Raw genomic sequence first — 17,809 nt, forward strand, 5'->3', positions numbered from 1 at the left:
CTTCGTACCTGAAATCTTGCTTCTTCTGTCCTTCTGCAGGCAAGTGATATTAAAATAAAAATCATATCATGTCACATACACCTACCCTCCCAAGTTCAAAGTCTTTTAAAAATTTCTTGTTACCCTTACAATAAATCTAAACTCTTAATATGGTTTTACAAGGCCCTCCATGATCAGGCTTCCTTTTGTCTTACTGTTCACCATTCTCTATTTCAAGTTGTAATTCCAGACTTTCTGAACATTTTATAGTTCTCTACCTCTCTCTTCCAGATTTTCACACTTGCTGTCTTTCTGCCTCTTCCTGTCTTCACATGGCCAAATGCCATTCATTCTTTGGGTATCTGCGTGAAGGTCACTTCTTCAGGGAAGTTTTCCCTGACCCCTAGATTAGGTTAGGTTCCCTTGGTATATGATCTTGTAACCTCCCTACTTAAAAAAAAAAAAAAATCATATCATCCATCACAATTTTGCTACACAATATATCATCCATGACAACTTTATTTGTTTAATAACAGTTTATAAGTTCTATGATGGTAAAGATCACATGTGACTTGTTCACCGTGATATTCCAGTTCACGTCACACAGGAGGTGCTCAATGAATACTTGTTAACTGACTGGGTAGATGAATGAGTGAATGAAAGTGAAGTCAGAGACTGACTATGCTACTCTAATTTCTGCACGACATAGAACTGGAAGAGGTAGTAAATAAGTTGGATAACAGAATTGAGTTTATAAATTTTATAAAATTGATCACAATTTAAAAAATGAATAAAAATAAATTTAATGGGGGCTGGCCCAGTGGTGTAGCGGTTAAGTGCACATGCTCCGCTGCAGCAGCCTGGGGTTCACAGGTTCGGATCCCAGGCGCGCACCAACACACCACTTGTCAAGCCATGCTGTGGCGGCATCCCACATAAAGTAGAGGAACATGGGCACAGATGTTCGCCCAGGGCCAATCTTCCTTAGCAAAAAGAGGAGGATTGGCATCGGATGTCAGTTCAGGGCTAATCTTCCTCACAAATAAATAAATAAATATAATGGCTTACATTCATACCCAAAGAATCATTTACATAAATATAAAAGAGAGTCATGTTTTAACAGCAGCTCATGTGAAAATGTCTTAAGAGCACGTGCAAGGACTTCAAACTTCATGGAGCCAACAGAAGGACATGGCTTATAAACAGAAACTGATGCCATCTTACATCGTATTAGTAGAATATTAGTGCCACACTCAAGAAAGCCTACAGGTTGTCCTTTCATCATAGCCCACATCTTATGTTGTGCCTGTCATACACCAAGTATATAAAAAGTCCCATAGTGCTTTTGCCAAATGGACCACATCTGGGGAATATTACACAGTTCTTTACACTGATAACAAAGACCATGCAAAAAAAAAAAGGATAACTTGGTCTAGAAGCAATAATAGTAATAACTAATATACCACTTAGTATGTGTTGGGCACTGTTCTAAGCATTTAATATCTATTAATTCATCTACCATATGAGGTAGGTATAATTATTATCCCCATTTTACAGATGATAAAAGTGAGGCACAAATAGCTTATATAACCAACCCAAGGTCACATAAGTAGTAAGCGACAGAGCCAGGTTTTGAAACCAGACAGCCAGCTCCCAGAAGTCCACGTTCTACTAGAAATATCATATCAATGTCCTACTAGAAATAAAGAAGGAAAATTATTAGCCTAGAGGTTGGGTGGGGAGAAGATTCAGAAGAGAGCATATTAACTGGCTTCATACTTAAAAACAGAAATCAAAAGGAGGCAGATAGTGGCTCAGTAAAATGAAGAACGCTCTAATACTTTGAATTGTCTCACTAGTGAACAGTCAGGCTCATTGGGTTCCCTGTCAATAGAATATTCAGGTAGAGACTAGAGGTCCATCTATACATGATAGCAATGGCAGTCAACCTCTGGGAAAAATGAGACTACAGAACACCTAAAGTCTCTTCATTCTCCAAGATCTACAATTTTAAGAATACTACATGGACCTCACTCTCAGGGAGCTGAAACCAAGACAAACAAGGCAGAACTCAATCAAGATGGAGATTTAATAGGCAATAAAAAAACCATCAAGATAATGAAATGGATGGCATTCAGAATTCAAAACAGTGGGCCCTCACATCACCTTTAAAGATGAATATCCCTGCTACCTATTTCCATATCAAGCAAATTCAGAAACAAAAACAGCACAGCAAACAATGTCACGATATAAAATCCTAAGAAATGCCAAGTTACTAATATATGAGGGACAGGTCAATGCTTTATGCACCTGGTTTTCCATATCAATAGATAGTGTCAAAGAATTTATTTGAGTTGTTAGGACTGTGAAATCACTTCTTTCCCCTCAAGAAGGAGAAGATCTAGTTAAACCTGAGATTAAAGAGGCGGATAAAAGTGCCCCCTGGGCTGCAAAGGCCAGGAATTAGACACGCTGCTACCGATACAGCGGCCAGTCTTCAGACGTGATCCGTTACAGGGACGTTTTCCATCAGATGCTAGTGAGGCGAATCCTTTTGCAAAGCATGACAGCTTCTGACACTTGACTGTGGTGAATCCAAACCAGATTTTTATGCTGTATGATCAGCTTTCAAAAATACAAAATCATTTTTATATTGTATTGAGTGTAGGTTTATTAGATTTAAATTTGCAAACAAAGATATAGACGCCTGCAATGCAGCTTGCCCTGGACTCTCTTGATGCTCACCTTGCAGAATAAAATGTCAGATAATAGCGAGATAGAAATATAAGGAACCAGAGCTTCCCTATAACAAAATGCTGTCAAATGATAACGGAGTTTTCCACATCCTTAAAGAGAACCATTCAAATTTCTATCTCTGAAGAAAGGGCTACAATATGTCATCAGAACATTATCATTGATACCATAGCTTTTCAACTGAATGTCATCAACTCTGGAGCCTTTTAGTACACTGACAGTGGATTGGAAATCTTGGAGGCTGACTTACCTTTTTGCATTCAGATAAGGACTTCTCACTGGCCAGTGTGCTGAAAATGGAGGTCTGCAAAACAGAAAGGTGGGAAACGCATTAGAATCATCAAAGTGTAATGATATTGACTCTGCCCTGTCTTTCCAATCCACGGTGGGCACTGCTTCCAATAACCCCATTTATTTCTCTGGATTTTAAAAAGTGTCTGTCCTTCACTGCTCGCACCGCCACCCTATCCAAGTTGGAACATTCATTACGGGCCAACGATGATCCACTGAAGTAAGGACTCTCATTCATCTTCCTTTCACAAACAACGTAACTGCAGCACAATTAGGTTGAAAATTTGACTATTAGGTTAATTGTCAAAGATCACATACCTCGGAAATAGTTAGGTCAGGAATCAAAGCCGAGCAGTCTGATGCCAGAACCCACCTTCTCAACTACACATGGTACTCTCTCTTTATCTTGAAGGGATAAGTGCAAAACATCCAATGCCAAAATCTTTCCAATGATGCCTGTTATGAGCCTGAGTGATGAAGTGGAGCTTCTCCCCATTTAAGAGAAGGGCTTGCCATCTCATCTCCACTTCCTTTAGCACATTCATTCTCTTTGTGATTGACTTTTTACATATTTGTGTGTATCTTTTCTTGGCCTCATGAACCACTGAAAAGGCACTTAGCATGCAAGCCCAGCTGGGACAGTTTTTTCCTCTTGGACTATCGTATGAGGAGTTCAACAGAGCCGTGGCTAGCTACATAAATGGTACTAAAATTTTTTCCAGTAAACTTTTCTACTTTTTCTTTAATTATAAAACTAATATTCTTTTTTATTTATTTATTTTTTTGCTGAGGAAGATTCACCCTGAGCTAACATCTCTGCCAATCTTTGTCTATTTTGTATGTGGGCCGCTGCCACAGCATGGCCACCGACGAGTGGTGTAGGTCCGCGCCCAGGAACCGAACATGGGCTGCCAAAGCAGAGCGTGCCAAACGTAACCAGTAGGCCACAGAGCTGGCCCCTAAAACTAATATTCTTAATGAGTCAATCTCCTTTCTAACCTGTCCTCCTAAAGTAACCAATAATAAAAATTTACGTTCATCCTTCCACACTTTCTCTATTTTTATACAAATACATATTACATTACATGTAATTACATGTATTATATACTAATTATCTGTATTACATTACATATGCACATATAGGAGTTTCTTTCTTTCTTGAGAGTGTACCATCCTATTTAAGAATGTATTATCAACATCTTTCCAGGTCAGTTCATATAGATTGACTCATTTTTCTTGATGGCTGCATAACATTCCATAATATGGATATACCATACTTTATGCATGCTTTCCTTTATTGATAGATATTTGATGGTTTCTAGGTTTTAGTTCTTTTGTTGTTGCTTTTGTTTGTTTACTTTTGTTTGCTGTTACAAACTATGCTGCAATAAACATCCTTGTATATATAAGCAATATATATATCCATATATATTATGTATGTGTATATGTATACATATACAAATATATATTTATACTGATAATTTTATTCTAGTTGAATAGGGTCAAAAGAAATAAAAGAAATGCAAAACAAATAAAGACTTTTGTATGGCTTAAAGATCTAATGTATATAAACTTTATCCCACTCTCTCCTCATATAACATAAAAATGTTTACCACCTCATCTAGCATTTTGTTTTGTTTGGGGACAAGCACCAGAGCAAGTTAAGAATCTGAGCCAGCACATATTCTGGCCCAAAATAATATGCAGTATTAAAGGACAGAAAACACAGATATGGATATACATACAAAAAAGCATCTTTCTGGATATACATACAAAAAAGCATCTTTCATGAAGAAAAGTTAAGTTCAAGGTTTAGGTTGGTGTGACCTTTAAATTTGGTTTGCTGGCAGCTTTTATTTTATTTGTGAGGGAAGGGAGAAATGTTATTCAGAAAGTTTGAATTAAAAGAACGAAAGGGAAAGAAGTGAAGAATTTTGGTGGTACAAGAAAAGAGAAAACGCAAAAGTCAAAAAAGAAGGACAAAATGAAAAGTTCACAAAAACAGACACAGCAGAATTACCAAGAAAGGGAAGAAAATGGCTCCCATAAAGAAACAGCCATCTTCGCTCAAAGAGAATGAGGGCACGAGACCCATTCTTCTTATCATAATTGAGCCCATGACCTAATCTCGACCCTGACGAACAGAGCCCGTGTTGACGGGACTGAGCACAGCCCTGCAAGCTCCACGCATCTTGCCCTTTGCTGCTGCCAGGTATATCTTAGCTTCTCTCATTTCTGTATTCCTTGGGGATGTAAGGAAAGATATTCTTGCTTGCTGTTCAAAGATTGGGCCAGTGAGGAGAGATGGAAAAGCCAAAGAAGCAGACAGCTCTCACATGCTACAGTGAACCAGCCCACCTGCAATCTTCCCAGCGAACGCCTTCCTCATGACCTTCCGTCACCTTCATGCATTTGTACACACGAGCACCTGTCATGAGAGAGGCCTCCATGTCCACTCGCAGATTTCTGATCCAGGAAGGTAAAGACCCAACAAGGCTTGGTCATTACTGTAGCCCCATTACCCAAACTAGTGCCTGGTACAAAGAGGGTAACCAAAAAATATGCATTGAACGGATGCAAAAAATGACATCAGGTAAAACTGCAGTCCTTACCCCAGGACGCTATTTTGAAAGCACGATGCTAGAAAAGCAGCGTCACGTGCACTAACACTACAAAGTGAAGCCACGGGAGAGAGACGAAACATTCCTGAATAATAGTAACATACATTTTCTCTCTATTTTGCATGTCTCTATTGTTCATTATCCACTTGGTTAGGCTAAATCAATTTTTCAGTGTTGGGCCTATGAACATTTTGAATTGGATAATTCTTTGTGTGTGTGTGCTGTGCTGCGCCTTGTACAAGGTTTTGCAGCATTCCTGGCCTCTACCCACCAGAGGCCAGAAGCACACCTCCCTCCCCACGCTAGTCGTAACAACCAAAACTGTCCCCAGACATTGGAAATGTCCCCTGGGGAGCAAAATCACCCCCAGTTGAGAACAACTGGTCTAAACTCTAAAGGAGCTAGATATGGAAATGATCCTGACTCCCTGGCTAGTGCAACTATATTTTTCCCAGGAAACAGAAGTCTAATGGTGGGAATTTCTCTTCTTGTCCCTGATGTCAAGTCTCATTCTCTGTCCTAAATGGAAGTCAAAATCTGGGGAGGACCTAAATTCTAGCTACTGAAGACTCCACATGGGGGCAACTTGAGAGACTCTAATTGCTTTTTTAACTAAGCTTAAGATATACCACTGGGGAGACTAAATTAAGGAACACGTCTAAGAATTCAGACATTAGTGCTGCAGCCTCAGGGGAAATGATCTTCAAAATTAAACAATACCATTCAACCTTCTAGAACAGTCTCAGGTGATCTGAGAAACATGTTTGGAAAAAAATGAGAGTCAGAGATGGGTGAAATTGGCTTCACTAAAAAAATTAACGCAAGTAGCGCTCAATGTTAACATTTGTAGAAAGGAACCACTTGAATCAAAGGACAAATGTACAGTGAAGTCTCAGTACCTGGAATGGGTGTGAAGGAGGTACTGCATGGGTCAATGAGAGTCCGCATCCTTAATTTGGCCATTTTCTAAGGGGATTTTACTTATACGCTTGGTCAGTCTCATTTCGTTCCCATCGAAAGACTTTAACTGGCATTCCAGCTTCCTAATTGCAGCTATTGTGAGTGACTTTGGGTGGGCTTTCTAAACCTTCCAATAACATGTTCACTTTAATTACTGAAAATGAAAGACTTAAAACATGGTGACTTACCCATGCTGTGACCTTCTTGATTGTTGCATCAATATTTTTCTACTAAAGAAGAAACTCTTAATGAGTCCCCTCCACCAAAGTTTGCATGATGCTATGTTTGTCACAGGAGCACAAGCACAATAAGCACAATAGCTTTCTTAGAACACTGACTTCTAACCCTGTTGGTGGGGTGATCAACATGGAGTGAACAGTATTATACATGGACAGTTTTAGCAATTTACCAAAATGAATCTGGAAGGTGAGGCCCTTCTGTAGTCCATTTACATCCTGATGCCTGAAATTTCACTTATTAGAGCTCTGTTTATGCATAAGGCTTGAATCATAATAGACAAACCCTCAAGGGATGCTTGGGTAAAAGAGTCACTGCAAAGGGGGAAATTGGAAATTTCATGTATTATAATTGTTGGTCTGTTACACCTTAGGGAGAAAGAGTTTATCAGATCCTTTCCTACAAGCAGACTTTTGACTTTGGGGTTTTTTGTTTTTTAAAAATTTCAAAAGCAGACTTTTTTTTTTTTTTTTTTTGGTGAGGAAGACTGGCCCTGAGCTAACATCTGTTGCCAATCCTCCTCTTTTTGCTTGAGGAAGATTGGCCCTGAGCTAACATGTGTGCCAATCTTTCCTCTATTTTGTACGTGGGTTGCCACCACAGGACGGCTTGATGAGTGTTGTAGGTCCGTGCCTGGGATCCGAACCCATGAACCTGGGCCACCAAAGCGGAGCATGCTGAACTTAACCTCTACACCACTGGGCCGGCCCCTCAGAAGCAGATTTTGGGGGCTGGCCCAGTGGCATAGTAGGTAAGTTTGTGCACTCCACTTCGGCAGCCCGGGGTTTGCAGGTTCGGATCCTGGGTGCAGACCTACACACCACTTATCAAGCCATACTGTGGCCGGCATCCCACATATAAAGTAGAGGAAGATGGGCACGGATGTTAGCCCAGGGCCAATCTTCCTCAGCAAAAAGAGGAGGATTGGCAACAGATATTAGCTCAGGGCTAATCTTCCTCACCAGAAAAAAGAAAAAAAGAAAGCAGATTTTGATAGGAGAGAAATGAAGACTTACATGAGAACATTGGACACTCAAGGTGATGGGGAAAGATCTAAAGACACAAGTCGCCTTAGGCTCCCTAAAAAGCAGACTGTGAGATGGAGATTAGGAGGTTTTATTAGGGAGTGCTCTCAGGATCTCCACTTGTAGAAGGAAAGGGAAGGGTGCAGGACTGGGCAGAGGAAGAAGTTGGGCTGTGCTGCAAATTCAACAAAGCCCTCAGCCAACCAAATGAGGAGCTCTGAGGCTGGGACAGACTTGTCCCAAGCTGGAGAGAAGCTAAGGGCTACCCTAGGAAGGAGGCATGACCCTGGGCAAAATGATTCTTTTCAGCCAAGGGCAATTTTCTGAGAGGGCTGCCAGCTGAAGGCAGTTGGCCAGCAGCACTCTCAGCAGCAGGGAGATCTGGGTGGAGCACGGCTGTGTCCACTACAATCTACTTTATTCTGACATGCTTTTGCCAAGGGAAGATACTGGCTATGACTGATCTACTTTAGTTGAACATGGACCCTTATTAGAGCTTAGAAGTTTGCTGGTGTTTTATGAAAGAGTCGTTGGACAGACAAATAAATGGACCACTTGCTCAGGAGTCTAGGCACTTAATTCTTATCCCATCTTAACAGACCTCCTTGTGAGCTTAAGATGGATCACTGGCCTTGAGGTCTTGAATTCTTCATTACGAAATGGGGAAGCCCTTATTCATGTCCTTTTAGGTCAGGAGAGCCCTGGCTAATATGAAGAAAATGGGCCTGATCTTATCAGGAACATTGTTTGGAAATCAATGAGTATACTGCCTATTTCTTTCTTCCATCCTCTGAGGAAAGAACATTTGACTGAATAATATGGTCTGCTCTTGATTATCTACAGAGGTAGAGTTTTACAGATGATCCACAAAAGCATAACATAAGATGTCTTTACATCTGATTTTGAGACACATTAAATAACGGTTAATTTAGGAGACATCTAAACATGCTTAACATGTCTTCATTAAATTAACATTAACAACCATTTGTAGAAAATTTCCAAGGGGAAGAAAAGCCAAGACAACCCAGAAGGATGAGTGACTTCAGTTGGACAACTGACACTGATAAGCCCTTGGTCAGAGAACCCAGATGGAGGATCAGTGATTGATAGTTCCTCTAGTCCTACAAAAGGAGACTTCTGCAAGAGCAGCTGCTTACCTGATTCTCACTGGTGGGGGCATTTTGCAAAGTGATTGAGCACTGAAAAGGGACTCCATATGTTCTATATTCCTTTTTAAGGGAAAATTTTCCTTTGAGAGTTATTACTATGTTGTTTTATTCCCACTAAATTAGGTTTAGAAAAAGAAACAGAAATAGATATACTCTACCTCTACTGACCAGTTTTTGCTATGTAATATCTATAACCAAGATTTATATTTTAAAAACAGCAAACATATAACACTTACTTGATTAAATTAGAATGAAGTTGGGTGCAAGAGAAGAGAAGAGAATTGCTTAAGTATCAGATTATAAAAACTCAGGAATTAAGAAAATTTAATCTCCAAGATGGATGGTAATGTTATGAAATTTTATTTCAAGCATCAGTTGTTCCTTGATGTATGTGTGTGTGTGTGTGTGTGTGTGTGTGTGTTTCACTCTCAGCCAGATACCACCAGAAGACAGCCAGTTTGGATAAATGGTCAAATGCAGTTGAAAGCTAATAACCATTTAAAGCAATGATGCCTGCACAAAGCATCTCCATTTGATACCCGCAATTTGCACCCCACAGACACATTGGATGATTTCTTACTCATTGGTAGATGTCAGGACTAGATCTACTCATATTGCTAACAATTTGGAAGTCTCTTACACTTGAATCAATGGGTCCCAGAAGAGCACACTACTTAGATGCTTTCTTAGACATTTCCCTGGCCAATTTTAGGATTTCTAGACAAAGTATGAATTTCCATTTTGTCTTCATGCTTTAGTAGACTGGTATTGATACATGTACACTGAAAAGAGTGGTATCCCCTCCAGGCAAAGTGTGGCATTCATATTTATTTTTTTTTAAACTGCATAATTATAAAACACAACCAGTTAGAGGAAAAAAATTATACCCCTGAATAAATGATAAAATTACAGTGTTTTCTTGTAGTCCATGAATATTGAAAATTTCAATTAACCAAGTGCCGTTGAATGTGCCAGCAAGATTTATATCCCAGACTAATGACCATCATCTGCATCCTATTTAGCTAATGAAGGTTTGGAACACTTGTGGATAATTAAGGGAAAGCTGATGGGAGGAAATTCGAACCATGGAAAGATCAAATCTATTTATGTCTGCATTTAAAACTAAACATATCTAACAGTTCACTCAATCAAGGCATAATGTCTGTTCATTTGGGATAAGATAAATGCTTATGAGTAGACAAGTTAGCTCCCAAACACGAAATTCATTCCTCATTCATTCATTCAATAAATACTTATTGAACACCTATATGTGCCTCTGCCCTGTGGATCAACATGACAGTACCATAATCTCCCTAATGTTTTTCCCACCACATTTCCTCTACCACCTTATTTACTTTACCCAAGTAACTACCGTCCACCTGTCTGTCGTGACAGCCGTGGCATAGCCACAATCCAGGGGCATGACGGGAAAGTACAGAGTGTGCAGTAGGGCACCTGGCATTTTTTGAGACCTGGCAGAGCACCTGAGGGGCAGGCCCAAGACACATTAATAGGTGGGTGTTCATGTGAGGAAGACTAAAGACTGTTAGAGGGAAGACAATACCTGACATTCAGAGGTGGCCAGAACAGGAATCAAGCTCAGTACAGATCTACTGAATTTCACTGAATAGTTTACCAGTTGTCTCATTCAACTGTTATTATCCCACATAAGTAGGGGGCACCTTAAAAGCCCCTCTCTGGACCCCTGCCACAATCTCCAACAAGTTTATCTTTAACAAGGGTGAAGCTTCAAGGACCTGCAATCCTAGGATCTATGTCAATGCTGAAAATGGTACACCTAGCTGGTAGGCATGTTGTAGGAAGACAACTGATGATGGCAAGTCAGTCTTAGGTGCACACATTTCTGTCTTTCAGAATCCCTTCCACGTCTGAAAGGAAAGCCAGGTAAGAAAACTAAAACTCAGCAATTCAGGGCCTACACATACTCAATATGGCATCACTTTATCTAAGCCAGTGGTGTTAGTGGCATGAGAATTACCTGGAGGTCTTGTTAAAACACAGATTGCTGGGGCCCTCTCCCAGAAGTTCTGATTCAGGAGGTATGGGGTAGGGCTCAAGAATTTGCATTTCTAACACATTCCCAGGTAAGGTTGATGCTCCTGGTCTAGGAACCATACCCTGAGAACCAGTGGTCTAAGATATACCCAAAGCAAGTTAACAGTAATGATAACTATGCCTTTTATGACCTCACAAAAGAAGAAAAAGTATCTTTGACTGGAATTCCCATAGCATAATTTTAATTAGTGACAATACTAATAATACCTTCTGACATTTATATAAAACTTCCAATTTCTTTTTTTTATTAACCCAGCAACAACCGGGATCCCTCCAGGTCTTTTTTTTTTTTTTTTGAGGAAGATTGGCCCTGAGCTCAAATCTGTTGCCAAGCTTCCTCTTTTTCTTTTTTCTCCCCAAAGCCCCAGTACATAGTTGTATACCCTAGTTGTAGGTCCTTCTAGTTCTTCTATGTGGGACACCGCCTCAGCATGGCTTGATGAGCAGTGAGTAGGTCCATGCCCAGGATCCAAACCAGCAAACCCCAGGCCGCAGAAGCGGGACGCGTGACCATAACCACTATGCCAACAGGCCGGCCCCAAAACTTCCAATTTCTAAAACCCCTTGATACACAATGCTTCATTTGAACTTCCAAACAACTCTATAAAGTGACTATTATACTCATTGTAGGACACTAAGAAACAGAGAGGTTAAGTGACTTGCCCAAGTTTTCCTCACTACTAAGTGGTCAAACCAAGACTCAGGTCACTAGCCTTCAGAAGTATTTCTAGAGTAGATTGTGCTATGAGAATTGTACTTGGGATCATCAGAGTAGAACATGCAATTCATTTAAAAACTGACAATGTGAGCTTGTGTCTCATAATATCAATGTCAAAGGTTATTTACTAATAAATTAATATGAATTTCTTCTTAGCATCATTTATAAAAGCTAAAGAGCCTTTGCATTCATAGTGAATTTTATAAAAGAGATCAAAAAAGCTCCCTCAAAAGGGCTGGGCAGATCAGAGACTGAGAAATGCACATATAAAGTCCAGACACAAAAGTAAGGTCGGCAGCAACTGTGAACCCAAGGAAGAGAATACCATTGGGAGAAGAGGTGTTACTTTTTAGTACTGGTTCCCCCTTTCTGCAGGGAGTGGATCTTTGCTGTTTCCACTAGGCCAGCATCTTTGGGGTAGATAACCTGTAGGAAGCTCTGAATCTGCAAGAACTCCCCGATTTACAAACGGCACAGAGATAAAACACAGGACCTGAGGATGCTGTCCACAAATAGACCCCACCAGGACCCCCACAAAGAGAATAAACCCTGCTCCCTTGGCTGTGCCCTCAAACCCCAGACCCTGGCGAGGAGGATCCTGTGAGACCAGCAAGACGCTGCGCTCTGGGGCAAGGGGAGGAGAAGCTGTCAGGACACATTTCATGCACTTCATGACAGTATTTGAATGTGGCAAATTAGTGCCAGGAGGAGAGAGCAGAGCAACAAAGAGCCTCAAAGACGACACAACAAAATGCAACATATTAGGACAAAAGGCACTGAGTGGTGTCAAGCTTCATCCCACAAAGCTGCAGAGCAAGTCTCCCTAAAAGCCAGCAACTTAATATAACAAGGCTGGAGGCCCCGACTCAGGGTTGTCCCATTGTTTTTCCAGGGCAGAGTATCCTAATCTGACATGCTAAGTGCTGAAGAGAAGAGGGATTGAAGGAACTGAAGCAAATAAGAGGGCAGAATATGTCTATACATTTTGACTTTAAAAGAATAGTGAGGAAACTCTATACCAAAATATAAATGTATATTAGGATGTATAACTTTTGAGTAAATAGCTGTGGTACTTTAAATAATAGGACCACATCAATTACTTTGAAAGGTTATTACTCCATGTTCGATAATTTAGATCCTTAAGATCCCTCCAAATCTCTACTGTACCTTATACAAACCCCTTTGATGGAACTTATTACAGGTATTGATCTTCCACATTGCACTGTAAGCTTGGCGAGGCCAGAGGCCAACTCTTAACCATCTTTGTACCCTATACTTAGCACGGTGATGGGCATAGGGATGAGGACACAGTAGGGACTCCATAAATGTTTGAAGAATGTATAGTGAATGAGTTAAGGGAGGCAAGATGGAAGAAAAAGGAAAAAGGGAGGAAGGAGGTACAGAGAGAGGGAAGTAGAGAAAGAAGGAAGAGTAATGATAATGTGGGGACAACACACTATAGTGGAGTTGAATTGGGTTAAATTGTATCCCTCCCAAGAGAGATGTTGATGTCCTAACCCCCGGTACCTGTGAATGTGACCTTATTTGTAAACAGGGTCTTTGCAGAGAATCCAGTTAAGATGAAGTCTTTAGGGTGAGTCCTAACACAATATGACTGGTGTCCTTATGAAAAGGGGGAAATTTGGACACAGACACAAGCACACCCAGAGGGACGATGAGGTGAAGACAGCCATATGATGATGCAGGCAGAGACTGGACAGATGCAGCTGCAAACAAAGGAACATCCAAGATTGTGGGCCACCACCAGAAGCTAGGAAGAGGCAAGGAAGGATTCTACCCAGAGTCTCAGAGGGAGCATGGCCCTGCAGACACCTTGATTTTGGACTTCTAGCCTCCAGAATTGTGAGACAATAAATTTCTGTTGTTTTAAGCCACCAGTTTGTGGTATTTTTTCTGGTAGTCCTAGCAAACTACTACAGAGAGTATGCACCAGGGATCTCTATTTACTGATCATCTTCACAGCAGTTGACAAACTTTTCCTGTATAGGGACTGACAGTAAACATTTTAGGCTTTGTGGGCCATAAGGTGTCTGTCACAACTCAGCTCTGTCATTGTAGCATGAAAGGAGTCATAGAAAATACATAAATGAGTAAGTGTGGCTGTGTTCCAATACAACTTTATTTTATAGACACTGAATCTGAATTACATATAATTTCCATGTGTCATGAAATATTATTCTTCTTTTGCTTTTTTCCCAACTATTTAAAAATGTGAAAACCACTCTTAGCTTGTAGGCTGTACAAAAATGGGCAGTGAGCCAGATTTGGCCTGCAAGCTCTAGTTTGTCTACCCTGGGCACAGATCAAGGAATCAGAAACACCTAGCTCTGGTCCTGATTCCATTAATTATTACTCTTATAATCTTTTTTTATTTTCCGTGAGGAAGATTGTCCCTGAGCTAACATCTGTCGCCAATTTTCCTCTTTTTGCTTGAGGAAGATTGGCCCTGAGCTAACATCTGTGCCAATCTTCCTCTATTCTGTATGTGGGACACCACCACAGCATGACTTGATGAGTGGTGTGTAGGTCCGCACCCGGGATCTGAACTCACGAACCCCAGGCTGCTGAAGTGGAGTGCGTGAACTCAACCATTACGCCACCAGGCCAGCCCCTCTCATAGTCTTGATTAAATCATTGGCTTCCATCTTCAAAAGGGCACAATAAACTTTTCCTTACCCACCTGGAAGGTTTGAGGATGAGATGAGAATCATATACATTAAAATACTTTGTATATGGTAATAATATTGTTACTTTGGTATATTTAACTCTCTCTTACTCTTCAGAAATAAATATTAGCACTAAGACCAGGGTGATGATCAACTGACTCTGAGTCATGGAGTCAGGGCAAAGTGGAAACAAACACATAAGCTCCTTCAATCACCCACATCTTCAGGTGGACCAGGGATGAGGACAAGAAGATGCACACCACACACAAGTCTTGTGGGCAGACAAGACTTTCTGAAATAAACAGCAACTCTAAGACCAGTGTTCATCATCTTTGGTCACATATGACCCTGAGATACTGCTGAACCAAGAATTTCTTCTTTTAGGGAATGTTCTGGACTAGATGGGCCTGCTGCTGGGAAGCTGTACTGTAACTCAGTTCCCTAGATCATCATTCTAAACAAACATTCATCATCCACTAAAGCGCCTTTGGCCATCTTGAGCCCATTCCTATGTTGCCAACAGCTGACAAAGCCATAAATATTACCCCGCATGCAGAACTTTCTTCACACTCACCACCGTGAGGAATTGGAACATTGCCACTGTGCTCTGTGGGGGCTAGACTTGAGCTGACAGCTCCAGATTTTCAGGTCTGGCACAGGTAAAGCCAAAGAAAGCACCATGGAATAAAGAAAATAGTTCACAGGAAGAAATATCATTTTGCTCACACTGCATAGAGCTGTAGACCTCCCAGGAACTGAGTTATGCCCTTGAGGAGCTGAGAGTGGATGCTTCCAAATTATTAGCATAACCCACCACGGTCATTAGTTCTTAGAAAGTGGGGATTTTACTCTCAATTAATTATTCAAATCATCCTTCATCCCTAAGATTGTGAATTTCCTTCATGTAGAGAGAAGTGTTGTCACTAAGCTTATTCTCAGTTCCTGAATCCTCATACTCATGTTTGAAGTGAACAGAAGAGACTCCACATCCTTAACCAACTCCCAGATGCTACCAACATCCAGAGCCTGCCTCCCCATTCCCACCTCCACCCTGGCACATCATCACCACCTGCCTTCAAAAGAACAGAGAAGAAAGCCATGGTTATCCCATATCTCTTAGTAACCTGACACCCTTCTTCTAAAAGACCCTCCCATAAAAGCATTGCTAGGCCAAAGGTGACCCTCTTGGAAGTGGGGTAGCTTAAAGAAAGGGCATGGGCTCAAATCCCAGCTCTTCCCCTTGTTATGTGGACTGGGGCTCATCACTTAAATTCTCTGAGCCTCAATTCCTTATCTGTAAAATGGGAACAAGACCATTTACCATAGAGTATTCTGTAAGAATTTAAGAGGATGTGTGCTCATTAAGTAGTAGCTATTGTTATTATTTCTGAGAATTCTGGACTTCTCTATCTCCATCTCAAAACACACTTACCTTACAGACTTCACAAATGCCAGTTTATAGGGATATATCATGCCATCAAAGCCCATAATGGTGGATGGGGAAGCAAGGAAAAGGCTACAAGTTGACTTGAAGCCTGGGCTCTAGAAGAGCAAGTGGCTGGGAGCAGGGAGGAGGGACTGGCCTTCTCTTCCCTCAAATGATCTTCAGAATATTATATACCAGCAAATTCTCATGCTCCTGGTTAAACTAGATGAATAATGACTTATACTGTGAATACTATGCAGTGCCTGAGAGGAAAGAAAAGTGATATGAATGATCATTTTCAACACACATATGCGCACACACACACACAAGCGTGTGTGTGGTTATGCTTGCAAGTCTGAATTACTGAGAAAACATTCCAGGAGTTTCCATAGCTCACCCTCCAGAAAAGCCTGATCTTTCCTGCAGCAAGAGATAGAATATGATCAGGATAAAAAAAATTTTTTTAACCTGAACGACTAGTTGTCAGCCAGATAAAACAATGAAAAACATTACACTAAACCACAGTTATTTTGGGGGACAGAATTAAAAAGTACGTTAGTCTCAAGCCTAGCTGTAGGTGCCTGAAGAAAAGATTCCCTCCTTCAAACTTCTCAGGAGAGATAGGAATGAAACTCATAACAAGCCTTGGACAATCAAGTGGAAGGCACTCAACCCTAGGAGGGATACTTACTGTTGGAGTGATGGGAATCTCTTTTACCATAAGGCTTTAACACAATGTCTATCTTTCTTTTTCTTTTTCATAGTAATCTCATGTACTAATATATACCTAAATAGACTCATCTTTAAAAGAAAAACAAAACACCAACTGTGTTAATTTGTAATCCAAGCTGATGAAATACTAATGTGTAAATTTGGTAGGTGGGGAGGAGGGGAGGGAGAAGGTCAAGGAAGAAAGACATTTTCATAATTACTGGCTATTACAAATCATTTAAATGGACACACAACAAGAACGGGAGGTTGCAAGGCCCAACGTGATGGGATCTTGTTTAAAAGCCCAGCACTGTCATTAGTAAATGAATGGTGATGTGCCATTATCTCCGACACTCCAAGTGACGGTTTGACAGAAAATTGATGGCCACACAATTTTACTGCAGACCAGAAATAAAAATAAAGTATCTAGCTTGCCATAAGCACATTTCACCATTAGAGCACTCACAGATGCAGTCCATGCTTATCCTGGTTCTCAATTGCCGCATCTTCATTTCTTCAGAGAGTTATTTTGAGTTCCACCTGCACAAGCTCTCCAAGTGAAAGGCTAATAAGAGATGATTAAAGTGTTCCCCAGGGCTTGGGGAAATCCCATGCTTCATTTTCTTTTTCTTTTTTTCATTTCTTTCCAACTGCCCTGGGCCCATTTATTCAACAAACATTACTGAGCACTTATGTTGCACGCATTAGGCTGGGTTCTGCTGAGAGTATAGAAATGAATGAGATATGACATGTGCCTTGAAGAGATGACAAGCAAATCTGTGAAGCTTCCCATGTTCTTTGGAGAAGTTCTACTGAGTTCTGACCCTGGTTTTCTTCTCTACCGTGTCTTCCATCCCTCCTGTGTGATCTCTTTTTTCTTTGTGCCACTTCTGTACCTTGTACATATTTCTATAATAACCTTTTCACACTATATTGCATTTATTTGACTATGTCCCTCACCCCAGAGAACTCTTTGGAAGCAGAGGCTGTGCCATACTCACATTCTTATTCTAAATGTCACAATGGCTGGTACATAGTAGATTTTTTTTTTAATTTGTCGAATATGAACATAATCCATCCACTTCTATGGCTTCAACCACTAGCTATCTTATGATCATTCTAAAAGTGTGTGTTAATCCCTGACCCCCCTCCCAA

At 40.7% G+C, this 17,809-nt stretch overlaps 1 protein-coding gene across 4 annotated transcripts in view; it reads right to left on the minus strand.

The window, feature by feature from the left end:
• Positions 1-17,809, minus strand: part of RASGEF1B (RasGEF domain family member 1B) — a 562,507-nt gene that overhangs the window by 340,179 nt on the left and 204,519 nt on the right. For 3 of the 4 annotated variants that reach the window (XM_087434486.1, XM_087434485.1, XM_087434484.1), the window contains one exon: positions 2,984-3,037. In XM_087434486.1, the coding sequence (XP_087290612.1) occupies positions 2,984-3,037 (54 nt within the window). Of the gene's footprint in view, positions 1-2,983; positions 3,038-17,809 lie in introns of those variants that run through there. The other variant, XM_087434489.1, reaches the window with a different exon arrangement.

This window comes from Ceratotherium simum, chromosome 8 (assembly GCF_057802395.1).
Source record: "Ceratotherium simum simum isolate JZ-2026a chromosome 8, ASM5780239v1, whole genome shotgun sequence".
NCBI lineage: Eukaryota > Metazoa > Chordata > Mammalia > Perissodactyla > Rhinocerotidae > Ceratotherium > Ceratotherium simum.